At 45.2% G+C, this 24198-nt stretch overlaps 1 protein-coding gene across 6 annotated transcripts in view; it reads left to right on the top strand.

Moving 5' to 3' along the window:
* Window positions 1-24198, top strand: part of SMC1A (structural maintenance of chromosomes 1A) — a 44777-nt gene that overhangs the window by 7152 nt on the left and 13427 nt on the right. For 2 of the 6 annotated variants that reach the window (XM_063803994.1, XM_063803996.1), the window contains 18 exons: window positions 380-568; window positions 679-791; window positions 2116-2319; window positions 2413-2651; window positions 3298-3556; window positions 3650-3790; window positions 6068-6150; window positions 6302-6509; window positions 9608-9793; window positions 9892-10071; window positions 10173-10319; window positions 10415-10552; window positions 11675-11795; window positions 11900-12002; window positions 15848-15989; window positions 18968-19113; window positions 19205-19358; window positions 20697-20807. In XM_063803994.1, the coding sequence (XP_063660064.1) occupies window positions 380-568; window positions 679-791; window positions 2116-2319; window positions 2413-2651; window positions 3298-3556; window positions 3650-3790; window positions 6068-6150; window positions 6302-6509; window positions 9608-9793; window positions 9892-10071; window positions 10173-10319; window positions 10415-10552; window positions 11675-11795; window positions 11900-12002; window positions 15848-15989; window positions 18968-19113; window positions 19205-19358; window positions 20697-20807 (2864 nt within the window). Of the gene's footprint in view, window positions 1-379; window positions 569-678; window positions 792-2115; window positions 2320-2412; window positions 2652-3297; window positions 3557-3649; window positions 3791-6067; window positions 6151-6301; window positions 6510-9607; window positions 9794-9891; window positions 10072-10172; window positions 10320-10414; window positions 10553-11674; window positions 11796-11895; window positions 12003-15847; window positions 15990-18967; window positions 19114-19204; window positions 19359-20696; window positions 20808-24198 lie in introns of all 6 variants that reach the window. The other 4 variants (XM_016943264.4, XM_063803995.1, XM_063803997.1 and 1 more) reach the window with 3 other exon arrangements.

Raw genomic sequence — 24198 nt, 5'->3', positions numbered from 1 at the left:
GCCCAGCTAATTTTTAAAGTTTTTGTAGAGACTGGGTTTTGCCTTGTTGTCCAAGCTGGTTTCAAACTCCTGGCCTCAAGCGATCTTCCTGCCTCGGCATCCCAAAGTGCTGGGATTACAGGTGTGAGTCACTACGCTTGTCCTGGGTTCTAGCTTCTGGCTGCTATATAGTAACTGCAAAAGGACTGTTTTTCCTAAGCCTTTGACCCAGAGCTTTGGTTGTGCTCAGTCTTTATGGGGACAGAGGAGTAGTCTCTCTTCCCATTAGTCTGAGTACTGAGTGATTAGGGGACATTTTTGTTCATCTCAATATCTTTATTCCTTTTCCTCTCCTCTTCATCCTGACTTTCCCTCTACTGCCTCGTCCCTCTTCCCTTAGGTAAGTCAAATCTCATGGATGCCATCAGCTTTGTGCTAGGTGAAAAAACCAGCAACCTGCGGGTAAAGACCCTGCGGGACCTGATCCATGGAGCTCCTGTGGGCAAGCCAGCTGCCAACCGGGCCTTTGTCAGCATGGTCTACTCTGAGGAGGGTGCTGAGGACCGTACCTTTGCCCGTGTCATTGTAGGTGGGTGAGGCTGGCCAGAAAGCTCTCCTTGGGTCCTGGGAGGTGGCTAGACTAGTTGATTGGGACAGGAAGGAGGCCTGACCCTTGCCAACTCATGCATTGTCTTGTAGGGGGTTCTTCTGAGTACAAGATCAACAACAAAGTGGTCCAACTACATGAGTACAGTGAGGAATTAGAGAAGTTGGGCATTCTCATCAAAGCTCGTAACTTCCTCGTTTTCCAGGTGGGCGTTTTTAACAGTTATTGGCTATCTGGTTTTTGCCAGACCATGTCCCATCCCCACTCTGTCTGCTCCATCTCAGGCTTTATCATCTCTCCCTTGAACTAGTGTAGCACCTTGTTCACTGAGCTTCCCAACTTCAGTCTGGCCCCTGAGCCAGGTTCATCTTATGAGGACACACATTTGTTTTGTTTCCCCTCCCTTTTTTCCTTAAAACATTTCAGTGATTCCGTATTGCCTTACAATGGTGGTTCTTAAACTGTAGTCTCCAGACCAGCAGTATCAGCATTACCTGGTAACATGTTAGAAAATGCACATTCTCAGGCCCTATCCTAGACTTCCTGACTTGGAAGAAACTGTGGGGTGGGGCACAGCAGTTTGTGTTTTACCAAGCTCTCCAGTTTATTATGTCGGCCGAAATTTGAGAACTATTGCCTTAGGATGAGATCCAAACTCCTAAGCCTATCATTTAGGAAACACCATCATCAAAATCCAAATACCATCTGCATGTTCTTCTCCAGCCTTGCACTCCAGCCTACATAAACCATTTATGGTTCTGCAAATTCACCTGCTTTCTTTGGCCTACAGGTCTTTGCATATTACTTTTCCTCTACATAGAATAACTTTTTCTCTGTTTTTTTTGTTTGTTTGTTTTTTGTTCTTGTTTTTTTTTTTTTTTTTTTTTTTGAGACGGAGTTTCGCTTGTCACCTAGGCTGGAGTGCAGTGGCACGACCTTGGCTCACTGCAACCTCCGTCTCCAGGGTTCAAGTGATTCTCCTGTCTCAGCCTCCCAAGTAGCTGGGACTACAGGCGCCCGCCGCCATGCCTGGCTAATTTTTGTATTTTTGGTAGAGATGGAGTTTTACCATTTTGGCTAGGCTGGTCTTGAACTCCTGATCTCAGGTGATCTGCCTGCCTCAGCCTCCCAAAGTGCTGGGATTACAGGTGTGAGCCACCGCGCCCGGCCACCTTTTTTCTTTTATTTTCTTGGTTAGTTTCCCTCCAGCTTCCAAACTCAGCACAGATGTCACCTTTGGGAAGCCTTCTGAGATAGATATCCCTATCAGTCTCCTACCCCCAAGCTTCATTTTGTCCTTTTCCTATGCTGCTTCTGTTACTGCACATAACACTTTGTTGTCTTTGTCCCTTTGGCTCCCTGTGCTCCTCAGAGGGCAAGGAATTTGTCTTCAAAGCCCAGTGTGAAATGTGGCAGCAGGGGCATGGGAGAGAAAGTTGGTAACTTTTTCTGGGTGAAGGAGTGGAAATGGGTAAGGTGAACTGGGTTGGCTGGGGTCTGAAGTGGAAGAGTGTTTCGACCTTTACTAGGGTGCTGTGGAATCTATTGCCATGAAGAACCCCAAAGAGAGGACAGCTCTATTTGAAGAGATTAGTCGTTCTGGGGAGCTGGCGCAGGAGTATGACAAGCGAAAGAAGGAAATGGTGAAGGCTGAAGAGGACACACAGTTTAATTACCATCGCAAGAAAAATATTGCGGCTGAACGCAAGGAAGCAAAGCAGGAGAAAGAAGAGGTAGGTGGCCAAGCTACCTCTTGGCTCTGAGGGACCAGGATGGAGCCAGTGCCTTATCGATGCACCCCTGCCACCATTCCCCTGTTTGCACAGGCTGACCGCTACCAGCGCCTGAAGGATGAGGTAGTACGGGCTCAGGTACAGCTGCAGCTCTTTAAGCTTTACCATAATGAAGTGGAAATTGAGAAGCTCAACAAGGAACTGGCCTCAAAGAACAAGGAGATCGAGAAGGACAAGAAGCGTATGGACAAGGTGGAGGATGAACTGAAGGAGAAGAAGAAGGAGCTGGGCAAAATGATGCGGGAGCAGCAGCAGATTGAGAAGGAGATCAAGTAAGAGGCAGACCTGGGCCTGCAACTTGTGGGAAACCAAGAGGCCGTGCTGTTTATTAGGGTTCCTCTGAGCCCGGAGTTCAGTACCTATACTCATTTCTCTGTTATTCTCCTAACTTGCTTTTGTAAGAACCAGGCACATTTCTTGACTTGCAGTTTAGACAAATAGAATATTTAAGCACTCAGGCCCTGGGTAGACAGGTACTCAGATGAGGGAGAACTCAAAAGGGGTGGTGGCCTTGCCAAGAAAGAGGAACCAATGTGAGGCCGAGCCAATGGAGTGGCTGAGAAGGCCTTCCTAGAAGAGGAAACTGAAGCTAGAAGTTTAAAGGATAGGAATTTGAGGGGCCAACTAAATAAATACAGGATGTTCTTGGGAGTTGTTAATGAGCTTCCTGGCCAGGGTTGAGGCAGAGTTGGTAGCTTTGCCTTATGGAGTGGCTGGAATGCCAGGCTGAAGTCATACCTTTCAGGGAGTAGTCAGACTGCCCCTTTTTTTCAGGATCTGTGGGGCATTACGCCCATGTTCTTTTAAGTAATTCCCTGAGGTTGGCTCAGGGGCTCAAGCTCTCCTTTGGGTGAAAAGCCTGGGAACCCTCCCTTCTTCCATAGTGCTCACTGGTTTCCCCCACCCCTCTGGCAAAAGGGAGAAGGACTCAGAATTGAACCAGAAGCGGCCTCAGTACATCAAAGCCAAGGAGAACACCTCCCACAAAATCAAGAAGCTGGAAGCAGCCAAGAAGTCTCTGCAGAATGCTCAGAAGCACTACAAGAAGCGTAAAGGTGACATGGATGAGCTGGAGAAGGAGATGCTGTCAGTGGAGAAGGCCCGGCAGGAGTTTGAAGAACGGATGGAAGAAGAGAGTCAGAGTCAGGGCAGAGATTTGACCTTGGAGGAGAATCAGGTAAGCTCTGGAAGGGGTTGGCAGGGAGGAGATCCCTGGGCTGATATCTGCTGACTTGGTCATCCCTGTTCTCCTTCCCTGTCCCTACCACAGGTGAAGAAATACCACCGGTTGAAAGAAGAAGCCAGCAAGAGAGCAGCTACCCTGGCCCAGGAGCTGGAGAAATTCAATCGAGACCAGAAAGCTGACCAGGACCGTCTGGATCTGGAAGAACGGAAGAAAGTAGAGACAGAGGTGCGCTATAGTTATAAGATATGGGATGATGGTCCACAGAAAAGGATATAGGTTGAGCATCCCAAATCCAAAATAATCCAAAATCTGAAACGTTTCTGGTCCTAAGCATTTTGGATTAGAGTTACCCAACCTGTAATGATAGTCTTTTTTTTTGTTTTGTTTTTTTGTTTTTTTGAGACAGAGTTTCGCTCTTGCCCATGCTGGAGTGCAGTGATGTGATCTCAGCTCACCACAACCTTTGCCTCCCGGGTTCAAGCAATTCTCCTGCCTCAGCCTCCTGAGTAGCTGGGACTACAGGCGCGCGCCACCATGTCCAACTAATTTTTGTATTTTTAGTAGAGACAGGGTTTCACTATGTTGGCCAGGCTGGTCTCGAGCTCCTGACCTTGTGATCCACCCACTTCGGCCTCCCAAAGTGCTGGGATTACAGGCTTGAGCCACTGCGCCTGGCCATGATAATCTTAATGATAATGACAATGATAATGACAGTAGCTCACATCTGTTGAGCACTTACTGTATGATAGGCAATGTTCTTTACATGTATCCACTCATTTAATTCTTCATTTATTATTATCTTTATGGAATGGCTACTATTACCCTATTTTATGAATGAGGAAATTACAACACAGAGTAATTTGCCTAAGGTCACAAGATTATTGTTATTTTTGAGACAGAGTCTTTCTCTGTCATGCAGGCTGAGGTGCAGTGGTGCGACCATGGCTCACTGCAGCTTTGACTTCCCAGGCTTAAGCAATCTTCCAACCAGAGCCTCCCGAGTATCCAGCATTACTTGTGCTTGCCACCATGCCTGGCGACTTTTTTTTTTTTTTTTTTTTTTTTTTTTTTTTTTTTGAGACAAAGCCTCACTCTGTTGCCCAGGCTGGAGTGCAGTGGCATGATCTCAGCTCACTGCAACCTCTGCCTGTCGGGTTCAAGTGATTCTTTTTATTTTTATTTTTTTTATTTTTATTGTTTTTTGAGATGCAGTTTCTCTCTTGTTGCCCAGGCTGGAGTGCAATGGTGCCATCTCGGCTCACTACAACCTCTGCCTCCCAAGTTCAAGCAATTCTCCTGCCTCAGCCTCCCAAGTAGCTGAGATTACAGGCACCAGCCACCATTCCCGGCTAATTTTTGTATTTTTAGTGGAGACAGGGTTTCACCTTGTTGGTCAGGCTGGTCTCGAACTCCTGACCTCAGGTGATCCACCCGCCTTGGCCTCCTAAAGTGCTGGGATTACAGGTGTGAGCCAACGCACCCAGCCCGGTTCGAGTGATTCTTGTGTCTCAGCCACCCGTGTAGGTGGGATGACAGGTGGGTGCCACCACACCTGGCTAAATTTTTTGTAGTTTTAGTAGAGATGGGATTTCACCATGTTGACCAGGCTGGTCTTGAACTTCCGAACTCAAGTGATCTGCCCGCCTCGGCCTCCTAATTTTTTAATTTTTGTAGAGTCAGGGTTTCTGCTTGTTGCCCAGGCTGGTCTTAAACTCCTGCCTGCCTCTGCGATCAGCCTGCCTTGGCCTCCCAAAGTGTTGGGATTACAGGCGTGAGCCACCGTGCCCGGCCACTCACATAACTATTAAGTATCAGAACCAGACCCTGGGCAGTGTAGCTCTAAAGCCCACACTCTTACCAAATATACTTTACTTACCGCCTCCCTGATATCAATATTGTAATAACAACAATGATAGAAAGTTGTCATAGTGTCCCAGGAGTGTACAGTGTTCAGGCATTCTGCTAAGCACTTTTAAATATTTAAAAGAATGTTGGCCAGGCGTGGTGGATCACTTGAGGCCAGGAGTTTGAGATCAGCCTGAGCAACACAGTGAGACCCTGTCTCAAATTTTAAAAAATAATAAAAAATTTTTAAAAAGAATGTGATAGTCATTAATATTAATAACAACCCTATATTAAGCACTTAATGTGTATCCTATGCAGTGGAGATTACCCACATTTTGCAGATGAGGAAACAGAGGTACAGAAAGGCCTGTGAAGCTTTATCTTGATTTGAGCCTCCATGGTTGGTGAAGAAGATGCCTTGGCTGGGTAGAACACCTATGAGAGGTTCTGGAGCTCTGGGAGGCCCCCATCATTAGTTAGTAGATCAAACTGAACACCATCTATGTCTGCTTTTTAGTAGGCCTCCTATATTAGTGACAGATTGTCCTGGACTGTTCGGCTCTTGGATGAGTGGGCACATAAAGGGTGTGATCTAGAGCCCCCATGGTCTTGGCGTAAACTCGTGCAGCCCCTGATGATGGAATGTTTGTTTCCCAGGCCAAGATCAAGCAAAAGCTGCGGGAAATTGAAGAGAATCAGAAGCGGATTGAGAAACTGGAGGAATACATCACCACTAGCAAGTATGTAGCTCTGCAACTGTCCCCCTTACTTCCAGGCCTGTTCTTGTGACCCTACCTACATGCCCCTCTTCATGCAGGACCCCCAGAGCTCTCTGAGCCAGGAGTATTTTCTCACCAGCAGGAGTAACTCCTGTGTGCCCTCACTTTGTAGGCAGTCCCTAGAAGAGCAGAAGAAGCTAGAGGGGGAGCTGACAGAGGAGGTGGAGATGGCCAAGCGGCGTATTGATGAAATCAATAAGGAGCTGAACCAGGTGATGGAGCAGCTAGGGGATGCCCGCATTGACCGCCAGGAGAGCAGCCGCCAGCAGCGAAAGGCAGAGATAATGGAAAGCATCAAGCGCCTTTACCCTGGCTCTGTGGTAAGAGCAGAGAGGGAACTCATTTCCTGAGCACTTACACTCACTGTCACACGATTTTCCCAGCAGCCCTATAAGGACAGGGTTGCCAATCCCATTTTTATTGTTGGGGGAAATGAGGCTCGGAGAGGTTTAAAAAAGCACCGCTTCTAAGAGGAAGAACTGCAGTTCAAACCCAACTTGTTCTCCTAAGCTCATGTTCTTTTTTTTTTTTTTTTTTTTAATTTTTCAACCTGTCATACTAGGCAATCATGTTCTTTTCATCATACCAATTGCGTCTTTCTGAAGGTTTTGTCTTGCTATGTCTATGCCTCTGGGAGGGGAATTGGAAAACCAGGAAAGATTTTGGAAGCAGGTGGGGCCATGGGGCTGGAATTACTCTCCCAGGAAGTAGCTCTGTGCAGTCTTCTAAATGGGCTCCCTTGGCATGTATTAACTGGCCCAGTAGCTTTTAGGGACACCCTGAGCTTTATCAGATCTCTTGATCTTTTGGCCTCTTTCACCAAATCCTGAGTTCCCAGGTTCCCTGAATATTATCCCATACCTGGGTTCAACTTAGTTTGGTTCCACTAATATTTCCCTATCACTTCTCTAGACACTGCTGGGGAGATAAGTATGATTAGAGTCAGTCCCTGCCCCCTTAATCTGATAGTTCTTAGGGAACCAGGCTTGGTTTTGGAGGCTGCAGGAAGGGAACTGGTAGAAGAGATTGATTGATTGATTGATTGATTGATTTTGAGATGGAGTCTCGCTCTGTCGCCCAGGCTGGAGTGCAGTGGCACAACCTCGGCTTACTGCAATCTCTGCCTCCTAGGCTCAAGTGATTCTCCTGCCTCAGCCTCCCAAGTAGCTGAGATTACAGGTGCCCGCCGCCATGCCCAACTAATTTTTTTGTATTTTTAGTAGAGACGGGGTTTCACCATGTTGGCCAGGCTGGTTTTAAACTCCTGACCTCAAGTGATCTGCCCGCCTCGGCCTCCCAAAGTGGTAGGGTTACAGGCGTGAGCCACCACGCCCAGCCAGATTTATTTTGCTAAGTGCTTGTGAGAATTTGAAATAATATATATAAGATACTTGGCATAGTGCCTGGGTGGTGGTGGTCTGTAAAATGGTAGATGTGAGGTTTAGAAAGATGATTCTGGATTCAGACACGACTGCCTGAAGTCATTGCTTGGGAGCCAGAATAGGCTTTTCCTTGATAGCATGGGGGCTGTGTTCTTCTGTGAGATAGGAAAAAACCAAAGTGTTTTTTCTACTCTCACAACCAGCACAACACTTCACTTCTGACACCAGAAGTGTGGGGGTTTTTCCTCACACACCAAGCAGTTCTCCAGCAGACACCAGCTGGGTGACCTATAATTCACTTCAGCTCTGACACTATTTATCTGGAGATAGCATCAGATCCTGTGGGTTAGGGGCTCAGTCCAAGACTTCAGATGCCAATTGCAAGTCTCAGGTTGTGACTTGTGGTTCTGACTGACCTGCTATAAATTACAGTTCCCGAGAATCCCTCCCTGGGTTCGATTAATTTACTAGTGCAGCTCACAGAACTCGGGAAAATGTTTTACTTAATGTTTACCCATTTATTATAAAGGATATTACAAAGGATACAGAGAACAGCCAGATGGATGCATAAGGCAAGGTATGGGAGAAGAGATGTGAAGCTTCCATGCCCAATCTGGGCAAGCCACCCTCCAGGTACCCCCACACAGGGGCTTCATTATGTAGGCATGATTGATCAGATCATCAGCCATCGGTGATCAGTTCAACCTTCAGCCCCTCTCCCCTCCTGAAGGTTGTGGGGGTGGAGCTAAGAGTCCCAAATCTAATCCTGCCTTGGTCTTTCTGGTAACCAGCCCCTATCCAGAAGCTATCTATGGGCCTCCAGCCATAATCATCTCATTAACATACAAAAGACACTGCTCATTCCTGAGATTCTAAGGGTTTTAGGAGTTGTGTGTCAGGAACTCACGGGTAGAAGACTAAATATATATTTCATAAAACCACAGTCCACTTTGATCTTCAAACACAGATCCCTTACATCAGAACAATCATGTAATAAATAGAAAGATGCTGGGAGCGGTAGCTCACGCCTGTAATCCTCGCACTTTGGGAGGCCAAGGCGGGCAGATCATCGGAGGTCAGGAGTTTGAGATCAGCCTGGCCAACATGGTGAAACCCCGTCTCTACTAAAAATACAAAAATTAGCCGGGCATGGTGGCGGGCCAGCTACTCGGGAGGCTAAGGCAGGAGAATCACTTGAACCTGGGAGGTGGAGGTTGCAGTGAGCCAAGATTGCGCCACTGCACTTCAGCGTGGGCAACAGAGTGAGACTCCGTCTCCAAAAAAAAGTAGAAAGATACTGGCACATTACTAGAATCCCACTGAGTCATTAATTAATAATTAGTCTAGTCCATGATCATGTCATGTAAAAATGTCTCCTAGGGTGAGGCCATTCAGGTTTGCAGGCTTCTATTCAATCTTGTTAGGTTCCAAAACCAGGAGTGTTCTCGGCAAACATAGCTTCATACTTTCAGGCATCTGGGATAATTGTGCTAAGAGACAATATCATCTCTTGCTCTGAACCTCTTTTGAGGTGTTAATGTAATACTGAGTTTCCCTCATTACATAAGTCATTTATTCATTTCTTTACCTCCCTTCTCTTACCCAAACTTTTCCACCTTTCAAAGGGACATTAGGATTGGCCACTGTGCTGATCTGGAGTGCACACAGCAAGCTAGTCTGCAATTGCCTCCTCCTCAGTCCATACAGTCTCATTCAGATAGGGTAGAGTTGCATGGGTACAGAACTAGTGGGCTGTCTTTTTTGTTTGTTTTGAGACAGGGTCTCATTATGTTGCCCAGGCTGGTCTTGAACTCCTGGGCTTAAGCTGTCCTCCCATTGCAACCTCCCAAGTAGCTAGGATTACAAACACACACTACCATGCTTGGTATTGGGTTATCTTAACCACTAGGCAATACAGTTGCATTCACTTCCTGATATAGATTCTAGTCTGTCCCCCTTTCCATACTGGGAATTAGGATTCCTGAGCCAGCTTCCAAAAGCTTCATACTTCAGTTTTCCCTTCCTACTTTACTCAGTACGGCCGCCTCATTGACCTATGCCAGCCCACACAAAAGAAGTATCAGATTGCTGTAACCAAGGTTTTGGGCAAGAACATGGATGCCATTATTGTGGACTCGGAGAAGACAGGCCGGGACTGTATTCAGTATATCAAGGAGCAGCGTGGGGAGCCTGAGACCTTCTTGCCTCTTGACTACCTGGAGGTGAGGCTTGTTGGGGATTGGGTCAGGCCAGTGTTCAAGGGCCCCTCCTCTAGTACTCCGTGTTTGTGTTCTGCCACTGACTGAGCTTCTCCCCACAGGTGAAGCCTACAGATGAGAAACTCCGGGAGCTGAAGGGGGCCAAGCTAGTGATTGATGTGATTCGCTATGAGCCACCTCATATCAAAAAGGCCCTGCAGTATGCTTGTGGCAATGCCCTTGTCTGTGACAACGTGGAGGATGCCCGCCGCATTGCCTTTGGAGGCCACCAGCGCCACAAGGTGTGGATTCCCTTGCCCAGGTTGGAGCTGGACAGGCTCAGTACTGGAGATTCATTTGTTCAGCTTCTCCCCCTCTTCTCTCTTCCCCCTGCTGTGTGTAGACAGTGGCACTGGATGGAACCCTATTCCAGAAGTCAGGAGTGATCTCTGGTGGGGCCAGTGACCTGAAGGCCAAGGCACGGCGCTGGGATGAGAAAGCAGTAGACAAGTTGAAAGAGAAGAAGGAGCGCTTGACAGAGGAGCTGAAAGTAAGCCACAGGCAGTGCTGTTTTTAGCAGTGGGAGTCCTAAGCCTAGGTCAGCCACCACCTTACCACCTAGCCCTTCTTTCTTGTTCCCTTCAGGAGCAGATGAAGGCAAAACGGAAAGAGGCAGAGCTGCGTCAGGTGCAGTCTCAGGCCCATGGACTGCAGATGCGGCTCAAGTACTCCCAGAGTGACCTAGAACAGACCAAGACACGACATCTAGCCCTGAATCTGCAGGTGGGGCCTGGCCTTCAGCCCTGTTCTCCAAAGGCCATCCACACATTCCTGGCCTAGGTTTCTCTAGGTGGGGAACTTGTTTCACTTCCCCGTCTCCTCCCAGCCTGCCGCAGGGAGTCAGGTATAGCATAGAGTCAGACAGCCAGGGGTTCAGAGCTTGGCTCTGCCTTGAGTATGACATTAGGCAAGTATTTTCACCTCTCGGTGTCAACCTTCACATCTTTATCTGTGAAATGCGAGTTAAGATGATACCTACTCGGCCGGGCACGGTGGATCACCTGTGGATCACCTGAGGTCAGGAGTTGGAGACCAGCCTGGCCAAACCTGTCTCTACTACAAATACAAAAAATTAGCTGGGCGTGGTGGCAGGCGCCTGTAATCCCAGCTACTTGGGAGGCTGAGGCAGGAGAATTGCTTGAACCCGGGAGGTGGAGGTTGCAGTGAGCCGAGATCATGCCATTGTACTCCAGCCTGGGTGACAGAGCAAGACTCTGTCTCAAAATAAATAAATGATACCTACTTTATAGGGTCATTATTGAATGAGTTAACATGTAAAGTGCTTAAGACTACCATGTGTTCAGTTTATGTTATGTGCTATTGTTAGCATAATTTATTCATTCAACAAATTTAAATTTTTGAAAGTGAGCTATGGGCATTTCAGTCCCTGCTTGTGGTAGTGGGCGGGGGGGGGGGGGGACTGTTCTAGGTATATTAATGTGTTTTGTTTTGTTTTTTTTACTGACTACTTCCCCAGACCGCCCTAGAGGTTTTATATGTAGTGTGTGTATTTATATATCTTTTTCTAAACTCAAAAAATCTAAACTGAATTCTGAAACAACTCTGCCCCCAGGGGTTGTAGATCAAAGACTGGGACCTATACCTAATGATGTTTACTGTGTGCCCAGCCCTGTGGATTGAAGCTGGCTGAACTGGATGCCAGGGAAGAAGCCATGTGATGGCTTCAGTGCAACATCATGGAGGCTTGACTAGGGCAGTAGTGCTAAGCCAGGTTCTCTCAGTTGTGGAGAGCTAGCCCTTCCTGACTGTGGGGCCAATGCAGTCAAGGTAGCTTTTTCTCCAAGGAGCCTGGTCTGCTTTGTCCTCTCAACCCATTGCCTGTAGGAAAAATCCAAGCTGGAGAGTGAGCTAGCCAACTTTGGGCCTCGCATTAATGATATCAAGAGGATCATTCAGAGCCGAGAGAGGGAAATGAAAGACTTGAAGGAGAAGATGAACCAGGTTGGTAGGGTGTGGGCCATGCCAGCGTGTGTGTCAGGGCAGGACTGGGACTGGAAGCAGGACAGACTAAAAGGGCCGATGCCCTCCCTGGCTTCTCTTCTCAGGTAGAGGATGAGGTGTTTGAAGAGTTTTGTCGGGAGATTGGTGTGCGCAACATCCGGGAGTTTGAGGAAGAAAAGGTGAAACGGCAGAATGAAATCGCCAAGAAGCGGTAGGTGGGAGGATTGGTAGAAGAGATTGGCATGCCCTTGAGCCTCTAGCTTGACATCCTTGGAAAACCAGATACTGTCATAGGCAAGGGTCAGCTCTTAGAACTATGTGAGTTTATGTAGGTAGGCCTTAAAGAACAGAAATCAGGAGGGCAGTATGGCATAGTTATAGTGGTTAAGAGTGCCAACTCTAAACTTGATTTTCTGGATTCCTGGATTACAACCCCAGCTCCACAACTCGTTATCTTTGGCAGTGACTTGACTTCTGTAAGCTGCAATATCTGCAAAATGGTATAATGATACCTATCTCATGGCATTGTTGGGAGGATCAGGTGAAATAATCTTTTTTTTTTTTTTTTTTTAAGATTACCTGTTTTACCTTTTTTTTTTTTTTTTTTTTGACACAGGGTCTCACTCTGTTTCCGAGACTGGAGTGCAGTGTCAATCTTGACCTTCCCAGGCTCAGGTGGTCCTCCCACCTCAGCCTCCTGAGTAGCTAGGACTACAGATGTTTGCCACCACGCCCGGCTAATTTTTCTTTTTTTGTTTTTTTTTTGTTGTTGTTGTTGTTGTTATTGTAGAGATGGGGTTTTTCCACATTGCCCAGGCTCGTCTTGATCTCCTGGGCTCAAGTGATCCTCCTGCCTCAGCCTCCCAAAGTGCTAGGATTATAGGTGTGAGCCATATTGCCGGCCCTTTTTTTTTTTTTTGAGACAGAGTCTTGCTCTGTCTCCCAGGCTGGAGTGCAGTGGCATGATCTCGGCTCACTGCATTCTCCACCTTCCGGGCTCCCGTGTTCATGCAATTCTCCTGCCTTAGCCTCCTGAGTCGCTGGGACTATAAGTGCACGCCACCATGCCCGGCTAATTTTTCGTATTAGTAGAGATGGGGTTTCACCATGCTGGCCAGACTGATCTCGAACTCCTGACCTCGTGATCCACCAGCCTTGGCCTCCCAAAGTGCTGGGATTACAGGATGAGCCACCACGCCTGGCCCCAACCCCCGCCTGGCTTTTTTTTTTTTTTTAACCTTTTTAAAAGGTATTTAGCAGCTTACATATCATCTACTAAGAGCAAGAAATAGTAGCTTTTGTTGTTATTATCATAATGGGCAATGTGAGGTGGAGGGAGGCGGGAGATGAAATTCTTGGTTGAAACAATAGTCAAAATAATCTTCTCATTTTTCCTCACTTTAGTTGATTCATTCATTCAACAAACCTTTGTTGAGTACCTACCTTGTGCCAGGTTGTCTTGTGCTAGGTATTGGAAGGGGGACAAGGGAGATGGAGGTAAGACAGATGAACACAACACAGTCTTTGCTGAAGGAGGTCATCCCTTGTACCCTGGGCTTCAGTTAGCAGTTTAGCCCTTTGCCCATACAGTAAATATTCATTGCTGTCCTACTTCAAGCCAGTCTCAAGGGATATAGAATTGAATCAGACTCTATTTCTTTCCTCAGGAAACATATAGAGTACTGGGGGAAACATCAATTTGAGGACAGTGTGATCAATGGTGTAATTAAGGTAGATGCAAAATACTGAAGAAATTTTCAAGGAACTGCAAATCAACAACAGGAAAAATAAAAAACAATGACAAGAAACCCAATAGAAATGTGGCTAAGTACTTATGATACCCAATGCAATGAAAAAAGTAAAAAAAAAAAAAAAAAGTGGCAAAGAATATAGATAGGCTTTCATGGAAAGAGAAGTTCAAGTGGCTAATGACCATAGGAATTGAGGTCTAACCTCTTAATCAGAGAAATGCAAATTTAAAAGTCTGACAGTATTAGGTGGAAATCTATAGATGTCCTGTGTAGTATGTGAAAAAAATATATGTGTATATATATAATGTATATATATACACATATATAAAGCCTATGGGTATATATCCCTGAGAGAGTCTTGCCATAGGGTCCCAAAGAGATACACATTCAGTGTCATTCATCTTGGCATAACTTGTAGTAGTGGAACATTGGTGGCAATGTAGATGGCCATTACTTGGGGAGCATAAGTCAAATGAATATATAGACTGGAATACTGTGTGGGAGTTCACAGCAAGAACTAGATTTGTGGGCAGTAATGGATAACTTATAAACCTGGTATTGACCAGAAAAAAGAATAAAATTTGTAACACAGTAGATTTGTGTAAATTTTAGAACTAAGACATTTTACAAGGATATGCATTTTTAAGGAATGCATGTGTGTATGTCACTTTGTGGTGCATGTTCACAGTAGGGAAGGTAATGGGAATGGAAATTGGGGATTGAAACAAAGAGGACAAGGGAAGGGTCTTGCCCAGGCAGTGATGATAAGTGTGTTATGAACTGTGGGATATGATTAACTTGCTTCTGCACCTAAAGTCTAAAAGGGGAGGAACCCAACAAAGCGTAATAGAAACTAGGAACCTGCTCAGAACCGTCAGGAAAGGTTTTACAAAACAGGGAGTGATGACTGGAGACCTGAAGAGTGAGTAGGATTTAGCCAGCCAGGCAGCGACAGAAAAAGTGAATTCCAGGCAGAGAGAACAGCATGCTTGGAGGTGTGAGAGAGCATGCCTTGTTCTGGATACTAAGTAGTTTTTAATGTCTGGAGCATAAAAGCAGGGTCAGGAAGAAGGTGGGGAGTGGTGGAGAGGTCAGCAGGGGCCGGATCACAGAGGCCTTTATGAGTCATACTTAGGAGATTGGATATAAAATTGCATAGCTCAAAATTATAGAGTTAGTTATATTTCATTTGGATTATAGTGGCTAATAGGTTTAAGCTGCTAGCATTGACATCTGGCAACATCTGTCACACCATATTGGGAGTTGGAGAGGGCAATTGGAAGTTAGTCCTGCCTGGCCTGCCAGTGCCTGTGTATGCTGGTTGCATATTCTTGAGTTTCTGAAGAGATGGAGAGGAGGACAATAGCAGGAATCCAGTATTTTCTCCATGTTTTTGTACTATCCAAGTTCTGCCCTTTAAGAGGTTCTGGGACCTTGGGGCAGAAGTTGGGATGCTGTAGTTGAAGCCCTTGGACAAAAGTAAGCTGAGTACAGTCAATATACCTGGTGATAATGGTAACTAAAATTGATTGAGTAGTTATCGTGGACCCGGTGTGGTTCTAAGGACTTTATACATATTAACTCATTTAAAAATCTCCCAATAACCCTGAGGTAGGTACTATTATTATGTTCATTTTGCAGATGGGGAAACAGGTCTGGAGAGTATAACCAACTTGCCTGAATTCACATTACTAGTAAGTGGCAGAGTTGAGATGCCAGTCTTAATCCACTACATTATGTTGCAGTGGTGGTATACTAGAAAGAGCCCGGGTTTTGGTGTTAAATCTGGGTTTCAGTCTCACATGTGCCATTTACTAGCTGTGTGGCCTTGGGCAAGGTCTTTTACCTCTTGGCCTAAGTTTTCCTCATTTGTAAAATTAGGATAATAATGCCTACTTGCAGAGCTGTTGATTAGAGGATTAGAGATAATGTATGTAAAGTACGTAGAAGCCTAATAGGAATTACCATAGCTGGTGGAATCAGATGGACTCTTTTATGCCTCCTTGTAGGAACTTGGAGGGCGCTGGGGTCTTCATTGTTTAAAGGGGGATAAATAAGGTTTGGCCGAATCTTCCCTGCCTTATGCCATGTCCACAGGGCTAGGCTGAGGAGCTTAGTTCTTCAGCTTCAGGGGACCGTTTTATGTGCATATGGATGGATGAAGCAAGTTGTGACTGAAAATCAGTAACTCTGGGTCCCTGAGCCCTGGGTCTAGTTTCCCTTTCTTCCCATAGTTGGATTTTGTACATTGGTTATCTCTGGCTGATGAGATTATGAGTGATTCTCCCCCCACCTTTATACACAGTTTGGAGTTTGAGAATCAGAAGACTCGCTTGGGCATTCAGTTGGATTTTGAAAAGAACCAACTGAAGGAGGACCAAGATAAAGTACACATGTGGGAGCAGACAGTGAAAAAAGATGAAAATGAGATAGAAAAGCTCAAAAAGGTAAGGAAGGAAAGAATTAAAAGACAGACTAATAACTGGGAGGAAAAATGGGAAGAAATACGACAGACAGAAGGATAATGTCCACAACTTAGAAATTTCTCATCTAAATCAATAAGAAAAATACCAAGACCTAAACGGGAAAAATGGATAAATGTCACAAACAGTTCAAGAAGACTTTCAAATAGTCCCTAAACACATACAAATAATTTAGTCTTACTAAAGAAACGCAAATTAAAGCAACAATTAGATACAATGTATTTTGTAGCACATCGTGGAAAATGTAAAAACAGAAGACACAATGCTCAATACCAGCCATGGTATAGGAGACCAGTATTCTTTTTTTCTTTTTTTGAGATGGAGTCTTGCTCTGTTGCCCAGGCTGGAGTGCAGTGGCACTATCTTAGCTCACTGCAACCTCCACCTCCCGGGTTCATGCCATTCTCCTGCCTCAGCCTCCCAAGCAGCTGGGACTACAGGTGCCTGCCACCACGCCCAGCTAATTTTTGTATTTTTAGTAGAGACGGGGTATCACCATATTGGCCAGGCTGGTCTCGAACTCCTGACCTCATGATCCACCTGCCTCGGCCTCCCAAAGTGCTGGGATTACAAGCATGAGACACCGTGCCTGGCCAGGAGACCAGTATTCTTATGTAATGTGGCACCATCCTTCAAGAAGCTTCACAATGCATTTATATTCTGTAACTCAGTAGTACCTGAGGAGATCATCCAAAATGCTGGCAAAGCTTTATGCAAACACTTTGATGTTTATAACAAGCATTATTTATAGTTCCAAATTGGAAACTACTCAGTGCCCCTTGGAAAGTGGGAATTTAGCAAATCATGCTACGTTTGTAACATTATTTATGTAGTGTCTTCAAACTTTAGTAATACACAGACCCTTTTTAAAGGAAAAATAGTCCCTAAGATTGCCAGTGTTGCCTTAAATCCGTGATGTTACTTAAGTATATATAAATATATATACTTAGAACACTTAATCAAATGCTAAGACAAAGTTAAAAATTAAATACTAACAAAATGAGTAAAATTTAGATTGACCATGTAAATTCAGTGCAACAAATGATGATGTTTTGCTGAAACCTAGTCACTTCACAGTGTGACTGTGCTACTGACTGCTACAGCTCAGTTCTTTTGAGTTTAGCATGCCTGTGCCACCATGTATTGTGTGATGACTCAATTTTCTCACACCCTTTCTCTTTAAACTACTATGAAGCCTTTGTTCCTTACAGCATTCCCTCCTGAGGTGATTTGGCCTTCTCTTGGTTTGAACTTATTGTTTGACTTATGTCTGCCTATGTTTGTCGCTTGTTTCTGTGTTTTCATCATTAACCCCTGATGATTAAAGTAGTCCTCTTTAGTGTCTGAAATCTTTTTTTTTTTTTTTTTTTTTTGAGACTCAGTTTTGATCTTGTTTCCTAGGCTAGAGTGCAATAGTACTTGGCTCACTGCAGCCTCTGCCTTCCAGGTTCAAGCGATAACTCCTGCCTCTGCCTCCCGAGTAGCTGGAATTACAGGCACCCGCCATCACGCCTGGCTAATTTTTTGTATTTTTAGTAGAGATGGGGTTTCACAGTGTTCGCCAGGCTGGTCTGGAACTCCTGGCCTCAAGTGATCCGCCCACCTCTGCCTCCCAAAGTGCTGGGATTACAGGTGTGAGCCACCACGCCCGGCCTGGTGTCTGAAATCTTAAATGCAGTTGTAGCTTGGGCAGTAAAATCCTGAGGCAAGACAAGTTAGATACCTAGATGATTTGGGATATTACATATATGTAATTTTTTTACTTTTTATTTTGAAATAATTTTCAACTTTGCAAAAAATTGCAAGGAATAGTACAAAGAACTCCTATTTACCCATCACCAAGATTCATCGGTCATCAACATGTTGCCGCATTATCTTTTGCATTCTCTCTCTATATATATGCTTATTATTTTTTATGAGCCATTTGGGAGTAAGTTGCAGATATGTCCCCTTTATGTGATTATTATTATTTTTTTTTGAGACAAGGTCTCGCCCTGTCGCCCAGTTTAGAGTGCAGAGGCACGATCTCAGCTGACTGCAACCTCCGCCTCCCAGGCTCAAATGATCCTCCCGCCTCAACCTCTCAAGTAGCTGGGACCACAGGCGTGTGCCACCACACCCAGCTAATTTTTGTATTTTTTGTAGAGACGGGGTTTTGCCTTATTGTCCAGGCTGGTCTCGAACTCCTGGGCTCAAGCAATCTGCCCACCTTGGCTTCCCAAAGTGCTGGAATCACAAGTGTAAGCCACTCCACCAGGCCCCCTTTATGTGACTTAAGATCAAAATGAAAACAAAAATTTTCCTTTGTAAAAATCAGAACATTATACATAAGGCTATAATCCCCTTTGGCTGACCACTCTTCATCCTAGTCCCCTTCGTCTTGCCAGAGGTGATTCTTCCAGACCCTTTAAGGATTTACTTAAATACTTGTACATTTACATATGTGTATTCATAGAAAATGCACAGTATTGTTTGTGTGGGTTTAAAAAAAAAACAACAACAACAACAAATGTTACCATACTGCACATGACAAAGTTTTGATGTAGAAAAAAATGCTCAAATATAACATTAAGTCAGAATACAGAGTTTTAATTACAGTCTAGTCTCAACTATGTAAAACTGTCTGTAAATCAAATGCTGAAAAAATGTGCTAGAATGTTAATTGATTATCTAGCTGATGAGATTGTGAGTGATTCCCCACTTAATACTTTCTCTATACTTTTCTACATATATTAGATAACTTGTAAAATTGGGGTGTGTGGGAGAGGACAACCAAATTTAAAAAAGATAGGAGGCTGAGGGGTGATGGGGGTGTGAAAGCAAAGCTCATTGACGAGTAACTCCAATAAACTGCCTAGTAGGAAGGGTGGGAGCAGGAGAATATCCCAGGGTAAGATGGGGAAAGTCTTCACCTATTGTCCTGTTCCCACTGCTGGGACCAGGAGGAGCAAAGACACATGAAGATCATAGATGAGACCATGGCTCAGCTACAAGACCTGAAGAATCAGCATCTGGCCAAGAAGTCGGAAGTGAATGACAAGAATCATGAGATGGAGGAGATTCGTAAGAAACTCGGGGGTGCCAACAAGTGAGTGGGTTCAGGCCTGGGGTGGGAGGACGTAGATAGAGCAGGCAGCCTGCCAGATTTGGGTCTCACCTAGCCCCTGGACCTTTTTTAGGGAAATGACCCATTTACAGAAGGAGGTGACAGCCATTGAGACCAAGCTTGAACAGAAGCGCAGTGACCGTCACAACTTGCTACAGGCCTGTAAGATGCAGGACATTAAGTTGCCACTGTCAAAAGGCACCATGGATGATATTAGTCAGGAAGAGGTGAGTATTGTGGCTGGTGGTGGGAGTGGGCGATGAACATCATTAACCAGGGATGGGGAGTGAAAGTGACCAGGAAGGGCAGTGAGAGAGAGAAAGATGGTGGGCAGATGGTGAAGGGACATGAAAAGGGATGCAGGAGAAATGAGGCAAGGTGCAGTGGTGAAGGCAGGTGAGGCGAAAGGTAATAATGGCTTTGGTGTGAGAGAGAAGTTGAATTGGGAGTAAAGCTGCAAGCCAGTGAGTGGGTGGTGAGAGAGTTGAGCCAGGAAAGAATGAAGTAATTCATTAACCTTAGGGACCTGAGCTATATTAGCTCCAGCAGGTGACAGAAATTGGTAGGAGTGGGAATTGAGGGACATTAGCCAAGAGCAAAGGAAAACAGAAAGCTAGGGGACCTGAGGGTGATAGCTTAGCTGCAGTGAGGAAGATTGGCCAGGAGAGGGTTAGGTAAGGGACATCAGCAATGCAGAGGTGAGGAAGTTTAGTTATAGGAAAACCAGAGATACTAGCCAAAGAGGAGCAGTGGAAGCAAAGATTTGTAGCAAGGGGATGGGAAATGTTAACTGAGAGGAGGTTTGCATATATTAATATCTTGTCTTAGACCTGGTTATATATCTCAGTCCCATGTATCTTTCTCCCTCCTCACTTTCCAAATGGCATTTCAGTTTAATTCAGTAAAATATTTTGAATACCAGAAATGTTCTGGGCATCATGGTAGCATGTGACATAATTACCCCAATCCTAACCACAGACCTGCCAGACAGGCATTATCCCCACATTACAGGTGAAGAGACTCAGGATCTGAGAATGTGACTTGCCCAAAATCACAATGTTAGTAAGTGTAGACCTCAAATTTTTTTTATTTATTTTTATTTTTATTTTTTGAGACAGAGTCTTGTTTTGTCACCCAGGCTGAAGTGCAGTGGCGTGATCTTGGCTCACTGCAGCCTTCGCCTCCCAGTTTCAAGTGATTCTTGTGCCTCAGTCTCCCACGTAGCTGGGATTACAGGCATGCACCACCACTCCTGGCTAATTTTTGTGTTTTTAGTAGAGACAGAGTTTCACTATGTTGGCCAGGCTGGTCTCAAACTCCTGACCTGAAGTGATTCACCTGCCTTGGCCTCCCAAAGTGCTGGGATTATAGGCGCAAGCCACTGCACCTGGCCATAGAGCTCAATTTTGAACTTGAGTCATTCTGCCTGCAAAGCCTCTGTTCCTTCTGCCATGGTGCTTTCTAGCAAGGTGCTTTCTCAAAGATTGAAGGCTGCAAAGGAGCTCCCTATAGAGGTGCACTCTCATGGCCAGTCTGCTCCACTTGACTCTCCGTTGCCATTGCAGGGTAGCTCCCAGGGGGAGGACTCAGTGAGTGGTTCACAGAGAATTTCCAGTATCTATGCACGGGAGGCCCTCATTGAGATTGACTACGGTGATCTGTGTGAGGATCTGAAGGTGAGGATCAACCACAGGGGTGTGGTGGGGGTGGGGGTTGGGTGGGAGTGGGACTGTCTTCCTAGTTGTCCAGAGAGGAGGTCAGCCCATCTGGGGGCTCTGTGAAGACCATGGCTGGAAAGAGGGGAAAGCTGGCAAGGGTGGGAGGATTCAGTTGTGAGGCAGGATCTCCCCCTCATATATTCAAACAGACATATGCACATTCCCTACCCCATACCCCGAGTTGCTCCTGCCCTTGCCTGCTATCAGTCTTCCCCTTCCATGTGTGTATATAACTAAGCTAAGCCTAGGTCCACACAGAGAAGAGACTTCAGTACAGTGAACAGATTGACCTCAGGTGTTCCTCAGGGCTCTTTCCTCCTCACTTGGCATTCTTTCATCCTGGGTATCACTTTACTTCCGTGGCTTCCGCTGCAATCTCTATGCTAGGTCCCACAGGTACCTCAAACCCTAGCCTTCCTCCCCATATTTACCCATCTCCTCAGTGCCACTCACATGCTCAGCCAGAAATTTGAGCCTCATCCTTGACTTCTCCCTCTTTCACTTTACATAATCAATTAATTACCAAGCACCAAGCCCTATGGATTCTGCCTCCTAAATATCTCTTTTTTTGAGACGGAGTTTCACTCTTGTTGCCCAGGCTGGAGTGCAGTGGCATGATCTCGACTCACTGCTGCAACCTCTGCCTCCCAGGTTCAAGCGATTCTCCTGCCTCAGCCTCCCAAGTAGCTGAGATTACAGGTGCCCGCCATCATGCCCAGCTAATTTTTAGTAGAGGAGGGGTTCCACCATGTTGGTCAGGCTGGTCTTGAACTCCTGACCTCAGGTGATCTGCCTACCTTGGCCTCCCAAAGTGCTGAGATTACAGGTGTGAGCCACTGTGCCCGGCCCTAAATATCTATTGAATTCTGGTTTTTGTTTCCACTGTCTAATGCAGGCCACTTTCATCTCACATAGCCAACTACAGGAGCCTCCTAAATAGTTTATGATGTGTTTCAATCATCATTATATTCAGGAGGATTTGATTTTTTTAACTTATGGAAAATTTCAAGCATATGGAAGTAAAGAGAATGATAATAATGAACCTCAGGCACTCAGCTTCAACAGTTAAGCAATCTTATTTTTTATACCCCCCATTGGAGTATTTTAAAGAAAACTAGACATTACTCCATCCATAATTACCTCAGCATGTATCTCTAGAATATGAGAACTTTTAAGAAAAACAACCATAATATTATATCTGAAAATATTTAACAATAACTCCACAATATCATCTAATCAGTAAATGTTTAGATTTCCATGAAAGTCCCATAATATTTTTTATTTTATTTTTTTTGCAGTTTATGTGTTTAGATCAATATTCCAGTAAGGTCCACATGTTAAAATTGGTCTCTGCTAGTCTATAACATTTTCTTCTTCATTTTTATTTTATTTTTTTCCTTCGTATTTATCTATGGAAGGAACTGGGTCGTTGGTACTATAGAATTGTCTGCATTCTAGATTTGGCTGATTATGTCCCCTTGATGTTACTGAACATGTTTTTTCTATTCCTTGTATTTCCTATAAACTGGTAGGTAAATCTAGGGTTTGATTGGATTCAAGTTCTTTTTTTGGCAAGAATATATCATAGGTGGTGTTGTGTACTTGTGAACTTCCTTCTGCATCACATCAGTAGACACCTGATGTCAGTTCTCACTTTCTTTGTAATGTTAACATTGACCAGTGTTCAACATTAGCTATGAAGTATTCTTGCCAAAAAACAAACGTGGATCTGATCAAGCTTCTATATCCAATCCTCCTGAATATAATGATGATTGAAACACATCATAAACTATTTAGGAGGCTCCTGTAGTTGGCTGTGTGAGATGAAAGTGTCCTGCATTAGAGACAGTGGAAACAAAAACCAGAATTCAATAGATATTTAGGGCTGGGCACAGTGGCTCATGCCTGTAATCTCAGCACTTTGGGAACACTATCAGAAACACTGGTGCCAGAGGAATGTTAAAAAAGCACTTGAGGGTCGGGCGCGGTGGCTCACGCCTGTAATCCCAGCACTTTGAGAGGCTGAGGCAGGTGGATCACCTGAAGTCAGGAGTTTGAGACTAGCCTGGCCAACATGGTGAAACCCCGTCTCTACTAAAAATACAAAAATTAGCCGGGCATGGTGGTGCATACCTGTAATCCCAGCTACTCAGAAGGCTGAGGCAGAATCGCCTGAACCCAGGAGGCTGAGGTTGCAGTGAGCCGAGATTGTGCCATTGCACTCCAACCTGGGTGACAAGAGCAAAACTCCGTCTCAAAAAAAAATGCACAGGGATGTAGTTAACCAAATCCAGACTGGGAAATTTGTTTTTTTGTTTTTTGTTTTTTTTTTTTTTGAGACAGTCTCGCTCTGTCACCCAGGCTGGAGTGCAGTGGCGTGGTCTCGGCTCACTGCAAGCTCTGCCTCCCAGGTTCACTCGATTCTCCTTCCTCAGCCTCCCACGTAGCTGGGACTACAGGCACCTGCCACCACGCCCGGCTAATTTTTTTTGTATTTTTAGTAGAGACGGGGTTTCACCGTGTTATTCAGGATGGTCTCGATCTCCTGACCTCATGATCTGCCCACCTCAGCCTCCCAAAGTGCTGGGATTACAGGTGTGAGCCACTGTGCCCGGCCGTGGAAATTGTTAATATTTTTAAGTGTAATAGTGGTATTACTATTTTTTTTTAAGTCCTTATCTTTTATAGGAGTGGTTCTCATTGAGAGGGTAGATATTTTGTTCCCCCAGGGGACATATGACAATGGCTGGAGATACTCTTGTCACGCCTACTTGTCGTAACTGGGGTAGGGGGGTTACTACTGGCATCTAGTGGGTAGACACCAGGGATGCTGCTAAACATCCTACTGTGCTCAGGACAATCCCTACAGCAACGAATTACCTGACCCAAAATGTCAATAGTTCAAGACCCTGTCTCAAAAAATAAAAAAATAAATAAATGTTGGCCAGGTGCAGTGACTCATGCCTGTAATCCCAGCACTTTGGGAGTCCAAGGCAGGAGGATTGCTTGAGCCCAAGAGCTAATTTTTAAAAATTAGCTGGGTGTGATGGCATGTACCTGTAGTCCCAGCTACTCAGGAGGCTGAGGCAGGAAGATCACTTGATCCTGGGAGGTTGAGGCTGCACTGAACCTAGATCACACCAGTGCACTGTAGCCTGGGTGACAGGGAGAACCTGTCTCAAAAAAGAAACTTCAATGTTTAGATGTCTTTTATGTTTCAATCTGTTGGAGTCATTTTCTTCTTCTCTTTTTTTTTTTTTAACGTGGAGACAAGGTCTCACTGTGTTGCCTAGGCTGGTCTCGAACTTCTGGCCTCAAGTGATCCTCCTGTTTCAGCCTCCTGAAGTGT

This window comes from Pan troglodytes, chromosome X, assembly GCF_028858775.2.
Source record: "Pan troglodytes isolate AG18354 chromosome X, NHGRI_mPanTro3-v2.0_pri, whole genome shotgun sequence".
In the NCBI taxonomy this organism is placed as follows: Eukaryota; Metazoa; Chordata; class Mammalia; order Primates; family Hominidae; genus Pan; species Pan troglodytes.
The sequence above is the reverse complement of the archived record's forward strand: the minus strand, read 5'-3'. Positions and strand labels throughout refer to the sequence as shown.